This window comes from Protopterus annectens, chromosome 3.part0, assembly GCF_019279795.1.
Source record: "Protopterus annectens isolate FY-2018-M chromosome 3.part0, PAN1.0, whole genome shotgun sequence".
Classification (NCBI taxonomy): Eukaryota; Metazoa; Chordata; order Ceratodontiformes; family Protopteridae; genus Protopterus; species Protopterus annectens.
Window position 1 is genome coordinate 1,943,595,323 of NC_056731.1, and position 16,763 is coordinate 1,943,612,085.

General features: G+C 36.6%; 1 protein-coding gene across 1 annotated transcript in view; it reads left to right on the forward strand.

Moving 5' to 3' along the window:
* The first annotated feature begins 967 nt into the window (after positions 1-967).
* The window catches only part of DHX30 (DExH-box helicase 30), a 1,694,732-nt gene continuing 1,678,936 nt past the window's right edge, over positions 968-16,763 (forward strand). Inside the window, exons 1-2 of the mRNA XM_044066068.1 lie at positions 968-1,648; positions 15,282-15,409. Of these exons, the coding sequence (XP_043922003.1) occupies positions 1,279-1,648; positions 15,282-15,409 (498 nt within the window). The 5' untranslated portion in view covers positions 968-1,278. The remainder of the gene's footprint in view (positions 1,649-15,281; positions 15,410-16,763) is intronic.

Sequence of the window (16,763 nt, forward strand, 5' to 3'; positions counted from 1 at the left end):
GTCCATTTCTTGATCATGTTCCATCAAATTTGAACACCATCTAGTGTTGTTGCAATCTCTCTCACTTCTTGTAATAGCAAACCCAAGTATTTCCCAGAAAGTGTCCCTTGTACCCAGGATCTCATTATTACTTTCTTTGCTAATAATATTAGGTACAACAAATTATATTCTGGCCCCATGAGGGAAATAGTAAGGTCATAGCCTACAAAAAATAAATATATATGTTAAGTAAATCTACCTTGCAATAGTTTATCACACATTTCCTGGAGCTTCATTCTAAGTAGCTGTAACTCTTAGCAGTCACAGAAAGTTTGCTTCCAAATACTTTTAGTATCTCATCTCTAACAAGAATGCTCATAACATGTCACAGCTTAAATTGGATGTAAAAGTATTTGAAAAGGCACAGCCATCCAAAAAATGAAGTTTCTGTGGCTTTGTAGCATACTTTGAAGTGGGTTATTGCTATTATACCATGACATTATTTAAGAAAAGAAAAAACTATTACTTTTCTTAAATAATGGCATAGTATAATGCCTGCTTGCTGCCCTTCCGCAGATGTCTGGCATCCGCGGCAGAGCTGTGGGCAAAAGCGGACCCGTTGCTTATTTTAAAACTGTCTCGCTATGTTAAACTCATTTAACATAGCGAAACACTAAAAAAAAGCAACGGAGATCTTGCTTTCTCCGTTGCTTTTTTTTTAAAACCTGTCTCGCTATGTTAAATGGGTTTAGCATAGCGAGACAACTTTAAAATAAGCAACGGTTAAAGCTGTCTCGCTATGTAGTGTTTTAAAAAGAGAGTTATACTAATGGAAAAAAGTCCGGGCGACCGGACCTTTTTTCATTAGTATAACTCGATTTACAACGGGCACGCTGGCCAATCAGCGTGCACGTTTTGGAATAATAATGGAGGGGGGGGTCATGGTATAATTAATCTTATTCTATTGTGAAATAAGGAAGTGCTCCTGTTTTCGACCACCTACTATGATTTTAAATGCCAGTTTTAATGCTCAGTTGTCCTTACTTTAAATGAGATTCTTAAATGGGAGTTTCGTTTGTGCTTGGAATACAGGATGCTACTTCAAAAATGCATATCGAAATTGGTTTTGTACATAAGTTTTAAGGTCACGCACGAAACAGGAGTAAAATGAAAATACTTTTTTGCATTTTTTTTCCTGCAGAGGCGCTGTTGTCAGTAATCGCGTGTGCTGCCACTCTTGTCCCGACAGATTTTCATTGCTACTCTACAAGTCAAACCAAATTAGAATAAGATTTAGATATGGCGGCACCCATAACCGGCACCGTGGGCTGGCGACCGGCTTTTTTGACAGGTGTGATACGGCTGTGGCGATGTTCTGGAGCTACATCATGGACCGACACTTTAGTTTCTATCCGGCCAATGACTAGACATAGAACTGGTCGGCTAAGGATGCTGGAATTATCACAGTGTCAAGTAGAGGGTACTGAAGCAGTGCAGTCAAATAGCAGTTCTCTTCTGGGGGACACGAAACCAAATAATTTGGAGACTGAGTCAGTAAGAGACTTGGGGTCAAAACAGGTGGATGGGAGTATGGCACCACTGATATCTGGATTAGGGCAGCAGAAGAAAAGCAGCAGTCCAGGAAGGCCATATGAAGTAAATCGAAAAGGTAAACCTTTGAAGGTGTTGTGGCAGTTCTATTTTAGCTCTACTTTAATCTCGTGGATTGCCGATTTATTTCAGCGGAGGTGTTATTTGTTTCTCATTCTTCTCCCATACTGTACGTTGTAAGTCGAGCTGTTTGTGGGGACTTAGACAAACTTTAGTGCGTTGTACAAGTGTTTTGGATTGGATGCTATATATTAGTCGGCAAGTGATTTCTAAACTGAAATTGACTACATGTTCTGTTTCTGGTATTTTACTTAGCATCAAGGATTAGCAGTTGGTTGGCATAGAGGATTAAAGCTGTGAGCTGTCAATTTTCTTCTGTAGTCTTTGGTTCGATTCCCCATTTGTTTGCACTGCATAAGTCAGAGCAAGTCATTTAACCAGACAGTGGTCTGTAACAAGTGAAAAACGGGTCTAGTTTCTAGGACTGTACAATTAACAAATGTGTATGTACTGTCAACTAGACCTGCTGGAGCCAGTAGTTAAGTCTTTTTTTGCCTACTGACAACAATGTGAGCAAGTATCTTTTCATTCCTTATATCCCTCTATTCATCCTTCATTTACTTCCTTGCTTCTATCAAATTTGTATTCCTTAACTTTTCAACTATACCGTAAGCCTGTTTTTCCCTCACTTCATATTACAAATTTTGTTTGTATTAGAATTATTTCATATATGTGTATGCCACCAGTATGATTAACTTTTATTCTTTTGCTAACTTTTTTGTATTTTAAAGTTATTGTAACTTATATTTTCATTTATATACATATTTGTACTGTGGAGCTTTTCTCCCTGGGCCTCTGCTGAAAAAGGGCTATGTCAACAAATGTCAAATAAATAAATAACTTGCCTTTAATTTTTCTACAAGTTATTTCTGTATAAATGATTGTCATATAATTTGTATTGATTCTTAAATTAGCAGTAATATAAAAACATACATTATCATTTATATATAAACTGCAGATGTTTTTGTTTTATTTTTGAAGATTGTAAAATTGTTCTTAAAGTGTTTTGTAATAATTTGGAGCTTTTCTCCCTGGGCCTCCACTGAAAATGGGCTATTGCCCAGTCGGACTTTCCTGGTAATCAAATGTCAATCAATACATAAAAGTTCTAGGAAGCTCACGTATGGTTAAATTCACTACTGAATGCTTATCAAAAGGTATGTTTTGAATAATTGTAAATTTCTTGTATATAGATGTCTCTGTAAAGGCTATATCATCCTAAAATGCAATTAATTAATATGATTCAGTATTACTTGCCACCAGTGTTATTAAAAAAAAATAACACTGAATATGTTACAAACCCTTTCAATGTGGAATAGTTGTGAACAAGAACTTTTTAATCAAAAATCTAGAATTTTCCTGTAAGTGGTACATTTGTTGGGTATGCTCAACCTACCATCTTCAAAATACGCAACACTGTATTTCACAATTTAGAACAAAGACTGCTTTTGGAACACTTTCTAATGATTTTACTTAAAGCACGATCAAGTCCCCTTTCTTACACTTTTTAAGAATAATTTTCTAAGTTGCTATGCTTTAGTATTACTCAGCATTATTTAACATTGATATTTGTTAAAAAGAAATCTTGCAGTGGGGAACAACCTGGATATTAACACAATCTTGCAAAAAATAGGTGTAAATCATTTCAATGTGGAACATATACATTGTAAGACCCAGTATATGACAGGTTCCTCATAATGAGCTGCATACCTTTCAACTGTACCATGTTATGAGTAACATTCCTTATTTTGAATCTTAAAAAAGTTGGCGTTTATTTGTTCCTCGTGGCTTCACATGATACCTTTCATCTATCCAGGTTTTTTGCAGCATTTTTGGTTGGTATTATTGCTCATAAAATTTATGGTTTACTGACAGATCACTGGTGACTGAGGTCTTTAAATAACATATTTGAGTTGCAGAATTCATATCTTTCAGAAAATGCATGCTAATACACAATGTTATTTTAGCAATTTTTTGTAAGTTTATAACAGTAATATAAAATCTGTCCCTATTTTGTGGCCATTGTTTCCCCATTGTTTTGGGCTTTATCCAGATTTCTTGCAGTAAAGTTGAGAGGCATGCTTCACATTGAAAGGATCTGTCACAATTTTAGTAATTTTTGTAGACTCATTGTGATGCCCACCACTGCTACCAGTATGTGATGGCCACCAATATATGACATCCCCACACTGGGCCAGTAATCATTGAGCTTGAATCCTTATCTCTGATACTGGAGAGGGATGTGCACTTGTAATACAAATAGATGCACTCAGTATTTCCAGATGCAGACGTCTCTGCATCAAGTACAATTTCCTTTAAGAACACACACTGAACACACAAAGCCCTGGGTCTGGATGTCTCTATATCCAGGTCCCCAATAAGGCTCACTGCTGTAGGATTAGGTTCTCAGCCAAGTCCTACAGCACCCTCTCTTGTAAACCCAGTGTTTCATGTTCTTGCCCCAAGTAGCTGACACTCACTCTGACATTTGATTTTATATATACACACTCACTCACTCAGAGATTCGATTTTATGCACACTCATTTGATTTTACACACACATTCTGAGAGATTTGATTTCACACACACACACACACACCTACACACACTGAGAGATTTGATTTTTCATACACAAACTGAGAGATTTGATTTTTTTCATGCACACACACCTGGGAAAGGCTGGCACAGATTTATCTGCTGTGCCCTACTTCTGCCCAGAGTATAAGGTAGTTATCACTGCCACTAGGCACTTCACAATCAGCTACTCTAAGGCCCTTAACAAAGGGTGCCCAATTATACTGTGTAATATTAATACTAATACAAGACAGCTAGGCCTTCTGGAGTGGCCCACACAGTGTTGCCAAATAAATGTAAGCACTCTCAAAGGTCAAGTACTTTTTACAAGGACCAGCCCCAATAAACATTTTAAAAATATTTAATAGTAAAAGAGCATGAACATATTGAATATATATATTTACAGTAAAACATAGAGTTCAGATTATGGGAAATATTGAAAAGAATATTGATGGACAGACTCAGACAAAGAAAAACAGTATCTAAACTAAGCTTTGATATATTCCCGACTAAAATAATTACTGCTCCTTAGTTAAGTTACGTACTAACGCAAGGCAAGATGAAATATATGAGCAGTCTTTCTACTCGGGTCCCCAAACAGAATGCTCAGTACTCTGAGATTTCACTTTGTAATATCTAAAATATAATTTCCAAGAGGGCTGGCAGAATGACCATATCTGGCCACCTGACTCTAGGTTCTCACAGTATTCCCCTCTGAAGCTGAGACAGGAATGTAGCATAGATGGTTACAGTACATAAATATTTAGGGCAGTGCTTGGGGCTTCTCCTATTTTTACTGAGCTAATTAACAAAGGCTTTTTCACATACCTAGTGTCTCCGGTCCTGTTCAGCCCTGTGAAGTGCCATTTTAATGTTTTAACAGCTCATTTGCATTTCCCTTATTTTTCTTACAATAAGTTAGCTGGGTAACCTTTGTTGTGTCATTATCCTCTATTAAAAACCTATACATTTAATTCACTTACAACAGTACATATACAGTTCTTTTCATTCCAGCAGGGTAAACTTAACAAATACATTTTTAGCACAAGTATCTGCATAAATCAGTTTGATATACAAATGGCATACATTTCTAATTATATTTGTAACGCAGGTATCTTGTATAAATTAGTTTGATAGTCAAAGGACAGACATATCATGCTTTACAAAACTCCAGCTGGCTATGCTGGCACTTGCCCACATCACCCCACTTGTATATCCATGCTAAATAATACTGAATCACTTTTTTTAAACAAGAAACGTCTTTATTAAATTATCACATATGACATAGGCAATCTTACATTTATATAAATAAAAACAAACCATATCAATTCCAGTTGCAAACGTTATATGTTACAAACCATGTTGACACTGTTGTAGTTGCAAACATTATACATTAGTTATAATCTATCCAGTCATTGTCAGTCAAACATCGCATAGCTCATTCAAATGCTGCCTTCTTTTAAACCTTGTTTCTCCTCTGCATGTATTATTCCCACAATTCCCATTTTATTTCTGTTAATATATTTGTTGTTTCTAGTAAAGTTGGTTTAGTTCCATTTTCTAGTAGTGGCTGTTTTGGAAGCCACTATGATTAGACTAAGCACCCAGTATATCTGGCAAAGCTGTCTGCAGGGAATTTTTAAAGTCTGCCAACTCATTGCACTCCAGAAAATATGTTCCCAGTTACCTCTTGCTTCCCAGTTACACCTCCAACATTTGCTGTCTACATGAGGAAAAATTCTTTGGAGTCTACTTGGGCTATAAAAATGCTTATGTAAACACTTACAAGCAAAGATCCTAAATCTTCTAGATGTTGCATATTTGTGAGACATACATATATCCCCCATTGTTTCTTTGCAAATTGCTGATCCAAGCTAGCTTTCTAATCCTTTCTAGCTTCCTCTGATTCTTAGAGTTGTCATGCAATATTTTGTGTTCTATTAATTATTCCTATTTTAACAGCAACTTTTGTTCTGGGTTCTACTAAAAACTCTACCAGTGTTGGTCTTTCAATTAAGACCCCCCCTCCCCATTTTTTTTCTGTTGGCCTTTCCTATCAAGGACTGGTGTTCGAGTATGGGCACTCTCTAACTTGCAGTCCAAATAAATTCTTGGTGTCTTCCCATTCTGTTGCATTTCCCTGTCTAGTTATTTCCTCCCTATACCTTGTTTCCTTTGCCATTTTTCTACAATAAATTCCAGCCCTGCATTTCCTGTTGTCTGTATTACTAATTGCGGTCATCTGTATTGGCAGACTCTCCCTTCTCCATTCCCATGTTAGCTTGGTTCTTAGAATACTTTCTATTACTTTATAAATATAATATTCTGTATGATTATTATTGTTCTCAAATGTCTACACCCAAAATCCCAGTCTCTTTTCGTTTACTGAGCTCCCCCCCGTTTCATCATCATCCCTATCCACTTTGAATTATATTTTTCTGCTTGTGCTGTGTATAAGAGCCTTAAATTTGTTGCTCTGAAATACCCCTTCAGATCGGGTAATCTCAATCTTCCTTGTTCTGTTGGAAGAGTCAGCTTACCCACTTGACTCTTGCTTTCTTCTCCTCCCAGATGAAATCCTTTAGCTTTTTAGTAATTGCTATCTGCAACTTCTCATCTGCTTAATAACACTATGCCTGACCTGTGTATAAGACTAAAAGGACTAAAAACATTTTAACTGCTTATATATTACTATCTATATCTATATAACAAAGCTTCCATTTTCCAAGTTTTTATATTACCTTCTATTTAGTCTCTTCCCAAAAATCCTTAGCTGCCACATCAGAATAATTTTAAGCCATACTCCAAACAAAAATACTTTATTTTATCATGCCCCCATAAATATGGATATTGCTGAACCAATTTGTGAGTATATAATTTACTGCTATTACCTTTGTTTTAGCTTCATTAATTTTGTGTCCCGCAAATATATGAAACCGTCTCAAAATGTTCCACAACACTGTAATGTCCCTTTCTGGTTTTATCCGGTATAAAATAGTATCATCTACAAATAAAGGCAGCTTTTTTTGACTACCATACCAATTATATCCTTGAATTTCTAAGTCCCTTATTTCCTTTGCCAGTGGTTCTAAATGTAATGTAAATAACAAAGGGGAGAGAGGACACCCCTGCCTTTTTTCTCTGCTAAAGCAGGAATTATCAGAGAGGAAGCCATCCACTCTAATTTTCACCTCCAATTCATAATGTATCCTCCTAATCAACCCTATAATTTGATCAGAGAATGCAAATGCTTCCATTGCCCTGCCGATAAAATCCCAGCTTACTCTGTCAAGACCTCAGAACAGTGGAGTTTTCTTGCCTTCTCCTTCCCTCTGGATCGTCAGTGTTCTGTTAATGTTGCCAAATGTTTATTACCTCCTGTCCACAAAACCACATTAATCCATATTTAACAATCTTGCCATTTTTAGGCATTATAGACATAATCATGGTTTAGTATTGAAATAGGTCTGAATGAAGCTGGATCTGATGGAGCTTTACCCTCTTTAGGTATCACAGCTACCACCACTTTCTTTTAGGATGGTTGATGCTTCTTCTCTTCTTAAAATACTGTTAAACAAAACCTTCTACATCTTTATCATTTTTTTCCCTTCTAGCATCCAGACTTCCACAAGAATAACTGCATTCCAAGTGTGTCTCTTATAACATAAATATTTGTCCTCTGTGTTTTAATATAGTTCAGTACTCTCTTTTTTGTATTTATCTGTGAGATCATTGACGTTTAAAGACATTACAGAAAGCATAATTTTCTTGATGTTATTATTCCCAACTTTTCTTTTTAAATGTATTTATTTTTATTTTTTATTTTATTTTACATTTGTTGACCGGGCTAGGACATAACTGGATATATGTCCATTTTCAGTAGAGACCCGGGGAGAAAAGCTCCACATAAGCAAAATATTAGCAACTACAGGTACAAATAAGTAAAAAAGTAACAAATTTAGGTGTAGTACTATTTTAAGGTGAAGAATACAAATGTTTTATAGACAAAAAATTAGTGTTAAAAGTAGCAGAATAATAAGAAAAAAGATTAAATGATAAACAAATTTGAAGTGGTGCACTATTAAGAAAGAGAAATATAAAAAAAAAATACAATAGCAAATATTACAGCTCCGGGTACAGTATTAAGCAGCGAGTCATCCCATTATCCTATAGTAGCATAGCAACTTTAAGGCAGCATGAAATAAGAAATACAACGAAAGTCTATAAAGATCTTTATATGTTTTAGCAAGATAATGCTGCAAGCAGCAATCTTATGCAAGTGTAACGTTAGTAAAGGACTGAGTGTAAGAGAGAATTGTAGAGACTAAAATTAGACTAGGTAGGTCTACTCTCCAAGGCATAGAGATAACTGGAATTAAATTGCAAAAAGTTATGTAGGTAGGGTTCAGAGAAAGTGGTGGAAGGATTAGTCTGGATTACTACATGGGCATAACCAGTGGTTAATAAGGTATTCTCCGAGTTGTTTTTTTAACAGTTTTGCTGAGGAGAGAGATGAGAGTTTCATGGGAAGCAGGTTCCAAGATTTGCCAACAGTATTGGCAAACAGTGAATCATTGGCCTTATTTCTGGATTTGACTGTGGATACTAGTACTTTATTGGCTGAGTGAAGGGTTGTCAAATTACTGTAGGGGGTAAGAAGGCTATTAGGTATAGGAGTATTTTGGGAAGATAGAGGATCCTATGGGCAATAAGTTGTGGAAACTGAAGTTCTAGCCAACCAAGGTGTTTAAGGTTTTGACAGTGGTGAGTTCTATATGAGGAACCAGTAGCAAATCTGGCAATATTGTTATAGGAGGTAGCTAGTTTAAGGTTGTGTTTTAATAGGTTGGTATAAATGGGAGAGGCATAGAAGAGGGTGGAAATAAGATGGGTGTGGGCAATAGTGGTTCTAGCTTTTAGAGTTAGGAAGGGTTTAATCCTATAGAGGGAGCCTAATTGTTTTGTTTACTGTTTTTATTGTTGTGTTAATGTGTGTGTCAAAGCTAAGACTATGGTCTGTTGTTACTCCTAAGAGCTTGGTAGTTGGGTCGGGAGATATAATGATGCCATCATTGGATAAAACTGTGAAGTCAATTGGGGGGACCTTTGAGTGGAGTGAAGAGCAGTAGTTTTGTCTTTTTAGGATTCAGGAGGAGGCTATGCTGTAGGAACTATTTTTCTATTGTGTTAAGCACTGTTTGGGTAATGGACTGAAGTTGAGGTGCAGAGGTAGCTGAGCATATTAGTGTGGAGTCATCAGCATATTGGATACATGTTGCTTGAGGAATGATTAGATTAAGATCATTGATGAAAATTGAGAAAAGGAGAGGGCCCAGGATAGAACCTTGGGGGACTCCTAGGGTAATAGGAAGGTGAGAGGATAGATTATTTTCCCAAAGCATAGCCTGTTGCCTATTTTCAAGGTAGGATTTAAACCATTGTAAAGCCTGTGTATCTAGAGAGAGAGACTTTATGTTCAAGAGCAGTTGATTGTTGACCATATCAAAGGCTTTTGAAAGGTCAATAAAGAGTGCTGAGGATAGAGTGTTGTTTCGGTTATTGTTAATACAGTCGGAAAAGTGTAAGAGGACTGTGGTGGTACTATGGTGAGGCCTAAAGCCGTGCTGACAATTAGCAAGTAAGTTATTTTTCATTAGGTGGTCTAGTAGTTGGCGGTGGATACATTTTTCCATAATTTTGGCTAAAGGAGAGAGTAGAGCTATTGGGCGGTAGTTAGAGTTCATGTGAGTTGCCCCCTTTGTGCAGTGGGATAATGTGGGAGACTTTCCAGATTGATAGGGTTGTTTCTTCAGTAATGGTTCTATTTATAAGGATGGAAATAGGAAGGGCTACTCCACCTGCAGCTTTTTGTAGATATTCTGCTGGTAAAAGAGTCAGCTGAAGGGGGTACAAGGTTTTAGTTTAAGAAGAGGAGTGTAGATTAGGGATGTAGGGACTGGTTGTACATGAAATGAGGGGGGTTAAATTTGTCAAGGAGGATGAAAAATTTGAACTAACAGGAGGTAGTGACTTAGCAAGACTTTGGACTGCTTCACTAAAGAAGGTATTAAAGGCATTTGCTATATGATTTGGAGTTTCATAGGTGGATCCTGTTGGGGTGGGAGTTTTTGCACTGACCTGGGTGGAGGAGTCTGTTAATGCCTGCCCAGAACTTTTGAGGTTTGTATTGGTGGGTTTGCTGGTTGTTGTGGAAGAAGTTTCTTTTATCTAGAAGTATGGATTTTTTGATAGCATTTCTTAATTGTCTAAATGTTAGATGATCATCTGTGGTTTTAGTTCTCCATTTTGTCCAGATTTTATTTCTTAGTATAATTTTGTGCCTTGTCTCTCTTGTTAGCCATGGAGCAGGTTTGGTCCTATTTCTCATTGAGCGGGGATGGGGCATGATAGTCCAGGATTTCTAAGAATTTGGTATTAAAGAAGGATACTGTCTCGTCTAATTGGAGGTGTCTTAGGGGTGACCAGTCACATGCTTTCAGTTCAGTTTGGAAGTTAATAGGGTTAAAGTTTTTGTTGGTTCGAATGTTTTTTTTATATAAGGCTGGTTTATGAGCATTGATCTTTTGCCTGGTTATGTAGGTCAGTGAGTGGTCACTGACATCATCAGGAAGGATTCCTGCTTCATAGGAGAGGGGATGACTATTTATCAGTATCCAGTCGAGTAGTTTTTTTGTTATTAGGGTTATGGATCCTGGTGGGGGAGGTTATAGCTTGGGGAAAAAACAGAGAGGTTTATGTGGGTAGTCTGGTTTGCTGAGATGCTGGTATTCCAGTCAATATTAAAGTCACCCAGGGCAATGGTTTCTTGTGGGAAGTTAGTTGAAAGCCAAGAAAGAATATTTTCAAGGGTGTTTATATTGTTACCTGGAGGGAGGGAGGTGCATATTATATAGATGGATTTATAAGTGTATAGTTCCAGCTTTACTGTTACATGCATATACTGTTTGGCAGATTAATCCTTTATACAGTGTTTTGTCCTCTGCATTTGAACCTAGTCACATCTTACAAAACATTTTGTTTATTGAAAGCTGTGAAACAAAACCCACTCCAATACCCCCAAAACCTTTTAACTTTGTAATAACACCCAAAACTACATATAGCTTCAATTATTGAAGTTTTACCCTCCTAATAGGAACAGATGTTCTAAACTGACAGCCATACACACAGATTTGAGATGACCTAAAAGAAAGGTTATCCATGCTAAGGTGCATGGTATAGCCTGTGTTTCTATTAAGTGTTGTCTGGTTTTGTCTTATCTGTGTAACTCTCTCTCAGCTGGGAAAATACTTAAATGTTTTTAGAAAACATTTTCTTCAAGCCATTTCTCTTTATCAGATTGTCTCCTGGAGAGACTGGAACCAGACACAAAATTGCTGCCTTAAAATAATCAATATATTTTTAATTTACTTGATTTCTCCTAAGTTATTACTAGATTAAGATAAGGACCTTAACCCAGTCATTTCCCTTGTGCAAGAATGAATAAACACATTAGTTTTTCTTTTGTCATGCTCTTTTAAGCAGAGTTTTTACACCACAATGCTTGAATTTCTTAAAACTGAACAAGGAGAAAAGGAAAAGGAGAAAGAGGGAAAAAAAAACACAGGAGCACCTATTTACATTAGTATCCCTGTTGCATTTAAAAATAACTGTGAAAATGTTACGTTGTACCATGCAAAGAAATCATGCACTATTAAAATAGTACCATTAAGGAAAACTTTTGTTTTACTTAGTTAACTTTCTCCCTCCTCTTCTAAGTATTTTCTGAACATTAATGACATGAAGTAGGGCATATGCTTTAGAGTCCCCTACAAGTTTGACAAACTCCAAAAACGTCCAATATTTGCAGATTTTCTTGTTTTAAAAAAATTACATATAATCCAACAAAAAATGTCACAGGATACCTTCTCCTTAAAAAGAACCAGACACCAGGCAGGGCAAGGTTATAAGCACTTTTGTTCCATTTATTCACACTCAGTACAAACGGAACTTCATCAGGTACAAAACCTTACACACACACCCCCCCTTTTTATATACAATTCAGTTGACTAATCACAATCAATTAACTTTAATTAGTTGTGTCTTTTAAAGAAAGAACATATTAATGTCTATTAACATATTAATGTATTAGTATAGAGAATTGGTAAACCAAGTAAAAGGAATAAAAATGCCTTAAAAAAATACACACATTTTGCTGAAATATCTGTGGAGACTGTGGAACATACAGCTGAAGGGATAGAAGTAGTAAAAGAAACAGTAAAAAGTTCAGATGTATAGGGTATGACATGGGATGAAGTAACAGCCAAAGAAATAAGTCAAAAGTTAAGAAAAGCTCTTAATTGGAAAACCCTATTCCCAGATGCAGTACCTAACTTCTGGCTATAAGTATTAATATCTTTACACACAGATTTATCCCCGAGTAAGAACTACTTGCATGTCCATCAGAAATGGACACCATCCTGTTTAACAACAAGGAAAAACAAAACTTCTTTTCCTTAAGATTTAATTTGCAAGGTATCCTAAAAACTAATAACTTGCCTTCAGATGATGTTTAAATTTCTCCAACACCATAAATGGAACAGAACTTATACATTCTAATTTATTGATCAGTGTTGTGCATGACCCTGTCAGATGCTGAAGTTTACATCACAGCTCAATTTTTCATTAGTAGCTGCTGTTGTAGAACATCATTTTACAGGTCGTAGTCTTCTTCTTTCAGCTTTTCCCAGTTAGGGGTTGCCACGGTGGATCACCTGTCCGCTCATGATTGGCAGTGGAGTTTTACAGTGTCGAGTTGCCAGCCCAGCACCCAAACTGCCACAGAAGACACACACACATACATGCCTAGGGCCAATTTAGAGCATCCAATCCAGCTATAGCATGTCTTTGGGATGTGGGAGGAAACCCACGCAACCACAGGGAGGACGTGCATACTCTGCACAGAAGGCACCCCAGCCAAGAATCGAACCGGAGAACCTCTTGCTGTGAGGCATCATGTTACAGGTAGTAATAGATGTATTTTTAACATTTTCATGCTTGATATATAGCTTCAACTCCAGCCTTTCCAATTCTGTTAATAACTTGTTCCAATATTACCTTCTCTATTATTTTTCCACAACATGAAAGTAGACTTAAGGGTCTATATGACTCTGGGTTTGTCTTACTCACCTTTCCCTTAAAGATACGTTTAACAAGTGAATGTCTTCAATCTTGAGGAATTTCCCCATATTTGTATGATAGTAAATAACCAATATAATGGTGCTGAAAATTCTTACTGAAGTGTTCTCAGGTCGTTATTACTAATTCCATCTCCTCACTGTGCTTTGTTTGTATCCATTTTTCAAAGTTCTTTTTCAATATGATCTAATTTGATTACAGTATTTGAGGTTACCTGGATGCCACTAGGACAATGTATTACCTAGTTTGTGGAGCCAAACTGCTTTGTATGAGATTTTGGAAATGTATAATCTCTTGTGTCTGCGAATAAATGTTAGAATCTACAAGCAGTTTTTCAGTTTGTACATTTTTACACCATGTTATATTTCTATAAAATGGTTTCTTATTATGCTCAATATTTTTATATAAATTTTCTTGATTGTCTCAGAGTGTTTGTTTGTCTGCCAAACTTGTTTATTTCAGTTTTCAAAGTTGTTGAACCTCTTTTCCGTTATAGTTTGTCTCTCACCTTAATAAAGTATCTCATTCTTATAGAAATATATCCTCCTTGACATTGCCTGCCTAGATACTGATGTTAAAACATTTATTTTTTGTGCAGTCAAACAATTTCTCTTTCAAAACCTTCCACATTCCTTCTGAAGTTTTTCCACTGAACACATCAATTAGTTTTACATAGTGACTGTTTTAATTCCATGTAGTTGGTTGTTCATAGGTTGGTACTAGGCTATCTGACCTAGGGCCTATACAAGCCTAGCCATAACAATTCCTGGATATTTCTTCCCACAATATTTACTTTCCTGGACCCTTGTCTAGCAGGACGACTGGCATGATCCCCTGGGTGAATTTCCTCCTCCTCATCCATCTTATGTGCATAAGTTTAGATTCAGTTTGGTAGAATTATCTAGCAACAAATTAATACTTATAACCCCATGATCACTGCACATCAATGATGGTAAAACTTGACATGAAGTGACAGTAATTTCTTTAGGAATACAAACCATGTCTAACATGTTCTGCTTCCAAGTAGTAGTTTTTTTACAATCTGAGGCAATTGTTCCTGAACATCCATTGTGAGCAATTTCTTTACTAATGTTCTTTAAAATTACTCATCTGTTTCTGGTAAATTTAACTATACAGTAACTATTATTCTTCCCTCCTGTGTTTCATACAAGAAATGCATGGGATTTCTGTACGTCCTCAGCACTTGACTTTGGTGGTCTAGACACTTCAGCAGCTGTAACATGTTCCAGGTTTGGTTTTATTGTCAGTTACATAATCTGTAGTATTCATGTTATCATTGAACATGAAATAATCACAGGTTTCATAACTGTTTTTAATCGCTGACTTAACACCTTCACCTATTTTTTGTCACAATGTCTGTTACATTAAAAACATTTTATACCCTGACAGAACTGGTTTCCAGCCATTGTTCTTAAACCATGTTTCAACAAACAATAGCAGCATCAATCTTGTAGGAACATGGCAGCTTTTCCAGTAAAAACTTTGTTAATGTTAGGAGCATTGGTAATAACCATCAGAGATGTCTTATGTTTCTATCTGTGAACTGTTAAATTTTCGACATGGCAAAACTCCTGCGTTACGCTTGTCAAGTATTGCAAATATCTGCTGATCTTGACAAGTCCATGCCATTCTGTATGAACATGTGCCAAAAATTAGATTTAGACACCCTACACATTTCCATTTTTTTTTGTTCAACATGAATCTCACCATGGGCTTGAGCCAAGAGTGAAACTTAACTGGTCCACTGATGATGTGAATGCTTCATGTAGCTAGAGTATATTTAAAAATTGCTATTTGCTTTTCTACCTAACTTTTCTTTTCATGTTTGTTTTTGTTTGCTAGGGTCAAAAGATTTGCTGACGGAATTTCCTCATCCCAAGAACCTGTTGTACAGTATTATTGGACGAGCACTTGGGACGTCTCAGTTTGCAGAACACATAGAGTATGTGCACAAAAATGGTCCTGTAAAGGCAAGTTCACATTTTAATTTTTCCTTCTAGACTATACCTGTGTAGCACTCTAAAATATGCTTTTCTATTTGTATTTTGAAGTACTTTTGTTTCTTGAAGTTCTTTACCACACATGACAGAAAAAATATTACTTGGTGTTTGTTTTAATTAATTGTTTGCAGTGTTTATCATAGGTTAATACTGGCTTTACAGCTGGAGGACCATCACATTTAGCCACATTAATGTTTTAGTGACAAATGTAGACCAGTTCCTCTGAACTGATAAGTCACATCGTGTGAGTTGGTTGGCATAATAGTTATGGTCTTCACCTCACAGGAACAAAAGACAAGGTTTGATTCTGACTTCTGGTTATTGGCTAGGCTTGTAATAGTCTGCAGACTGATTGGTGTACAAGGTAAGTACTAGGCAGTACCCAGGGATGAATTTGTGGTTACCCATCTGTTCATCAACATTGGCTTTGAAGACCGTCAGGGAAGTGCTTGGCTTTATGTGCAGGAAGTCATTTGTTCCAAAGGAGGGGAAAGCATGGTTTAAGAAACATGTCATACTGGCATGTCATTTTAATCTTAACAGTGTACGGTTACTACTTTTGGATTTGGGTGTTAAACTGTTTGTTCTGTGAAGGTGAAAAAGGCTAAAAAGCGCACAATATCTTTCAAGTGTAAAATGCTAAGCAAATTGTGCCTGTCGAGCCTCTATGAGACTGAATAGAGACTTATTATGACTTGCCAGGGTTTCTTAAGTAGCTTAAACTGGAGATGCTTTCTGCTAAGAATTTTTAGGGCCTTTGAAATAGAATGTCGTGCTTAAATGTGTACATTCCAAGACAGACATGTTTTGATGTGTGTAATGTAGAGTAGAGGGACAAAGATATTGTTTTACATAGTAGAGATGCTCTGACATGTAAGCTGTGTGAAGCAGGAGGACTTCCTAACCACATCTGAGATGTTGGTTAAAAGTGAACTCATCCCTCGTGAAGAAACCATGTCTCCAACACTCTTGTTTATGAGGAGGGATACCGGAGATTTGATGAGGAGGCGCAGGGGTTTTACTGAATGCAACTGTGCTGCCTTTCTCGGCATTTTAAGATGAGCTTATGGTGAACCTGTTAGCTATTGGTGTCATCCACAGCATGCTAGAGAATATGGCTGTTGTTTGGGGTATTGACAGCTGCATTAATTTGAAGTTATCCACAAACCTGGTTAGCCATAGACCTTAGATGCTTGATATCACTAATGAGTGTGTAAAAGACCCTGACTGTACGTTGCACTATGGAGAGAGCCTCTTCCTTAATGGTTTTCCCTAAAAATTTTTTTTCCCTTGCAGGGTTAAATTAAAAAGGGGGGGGGATAAA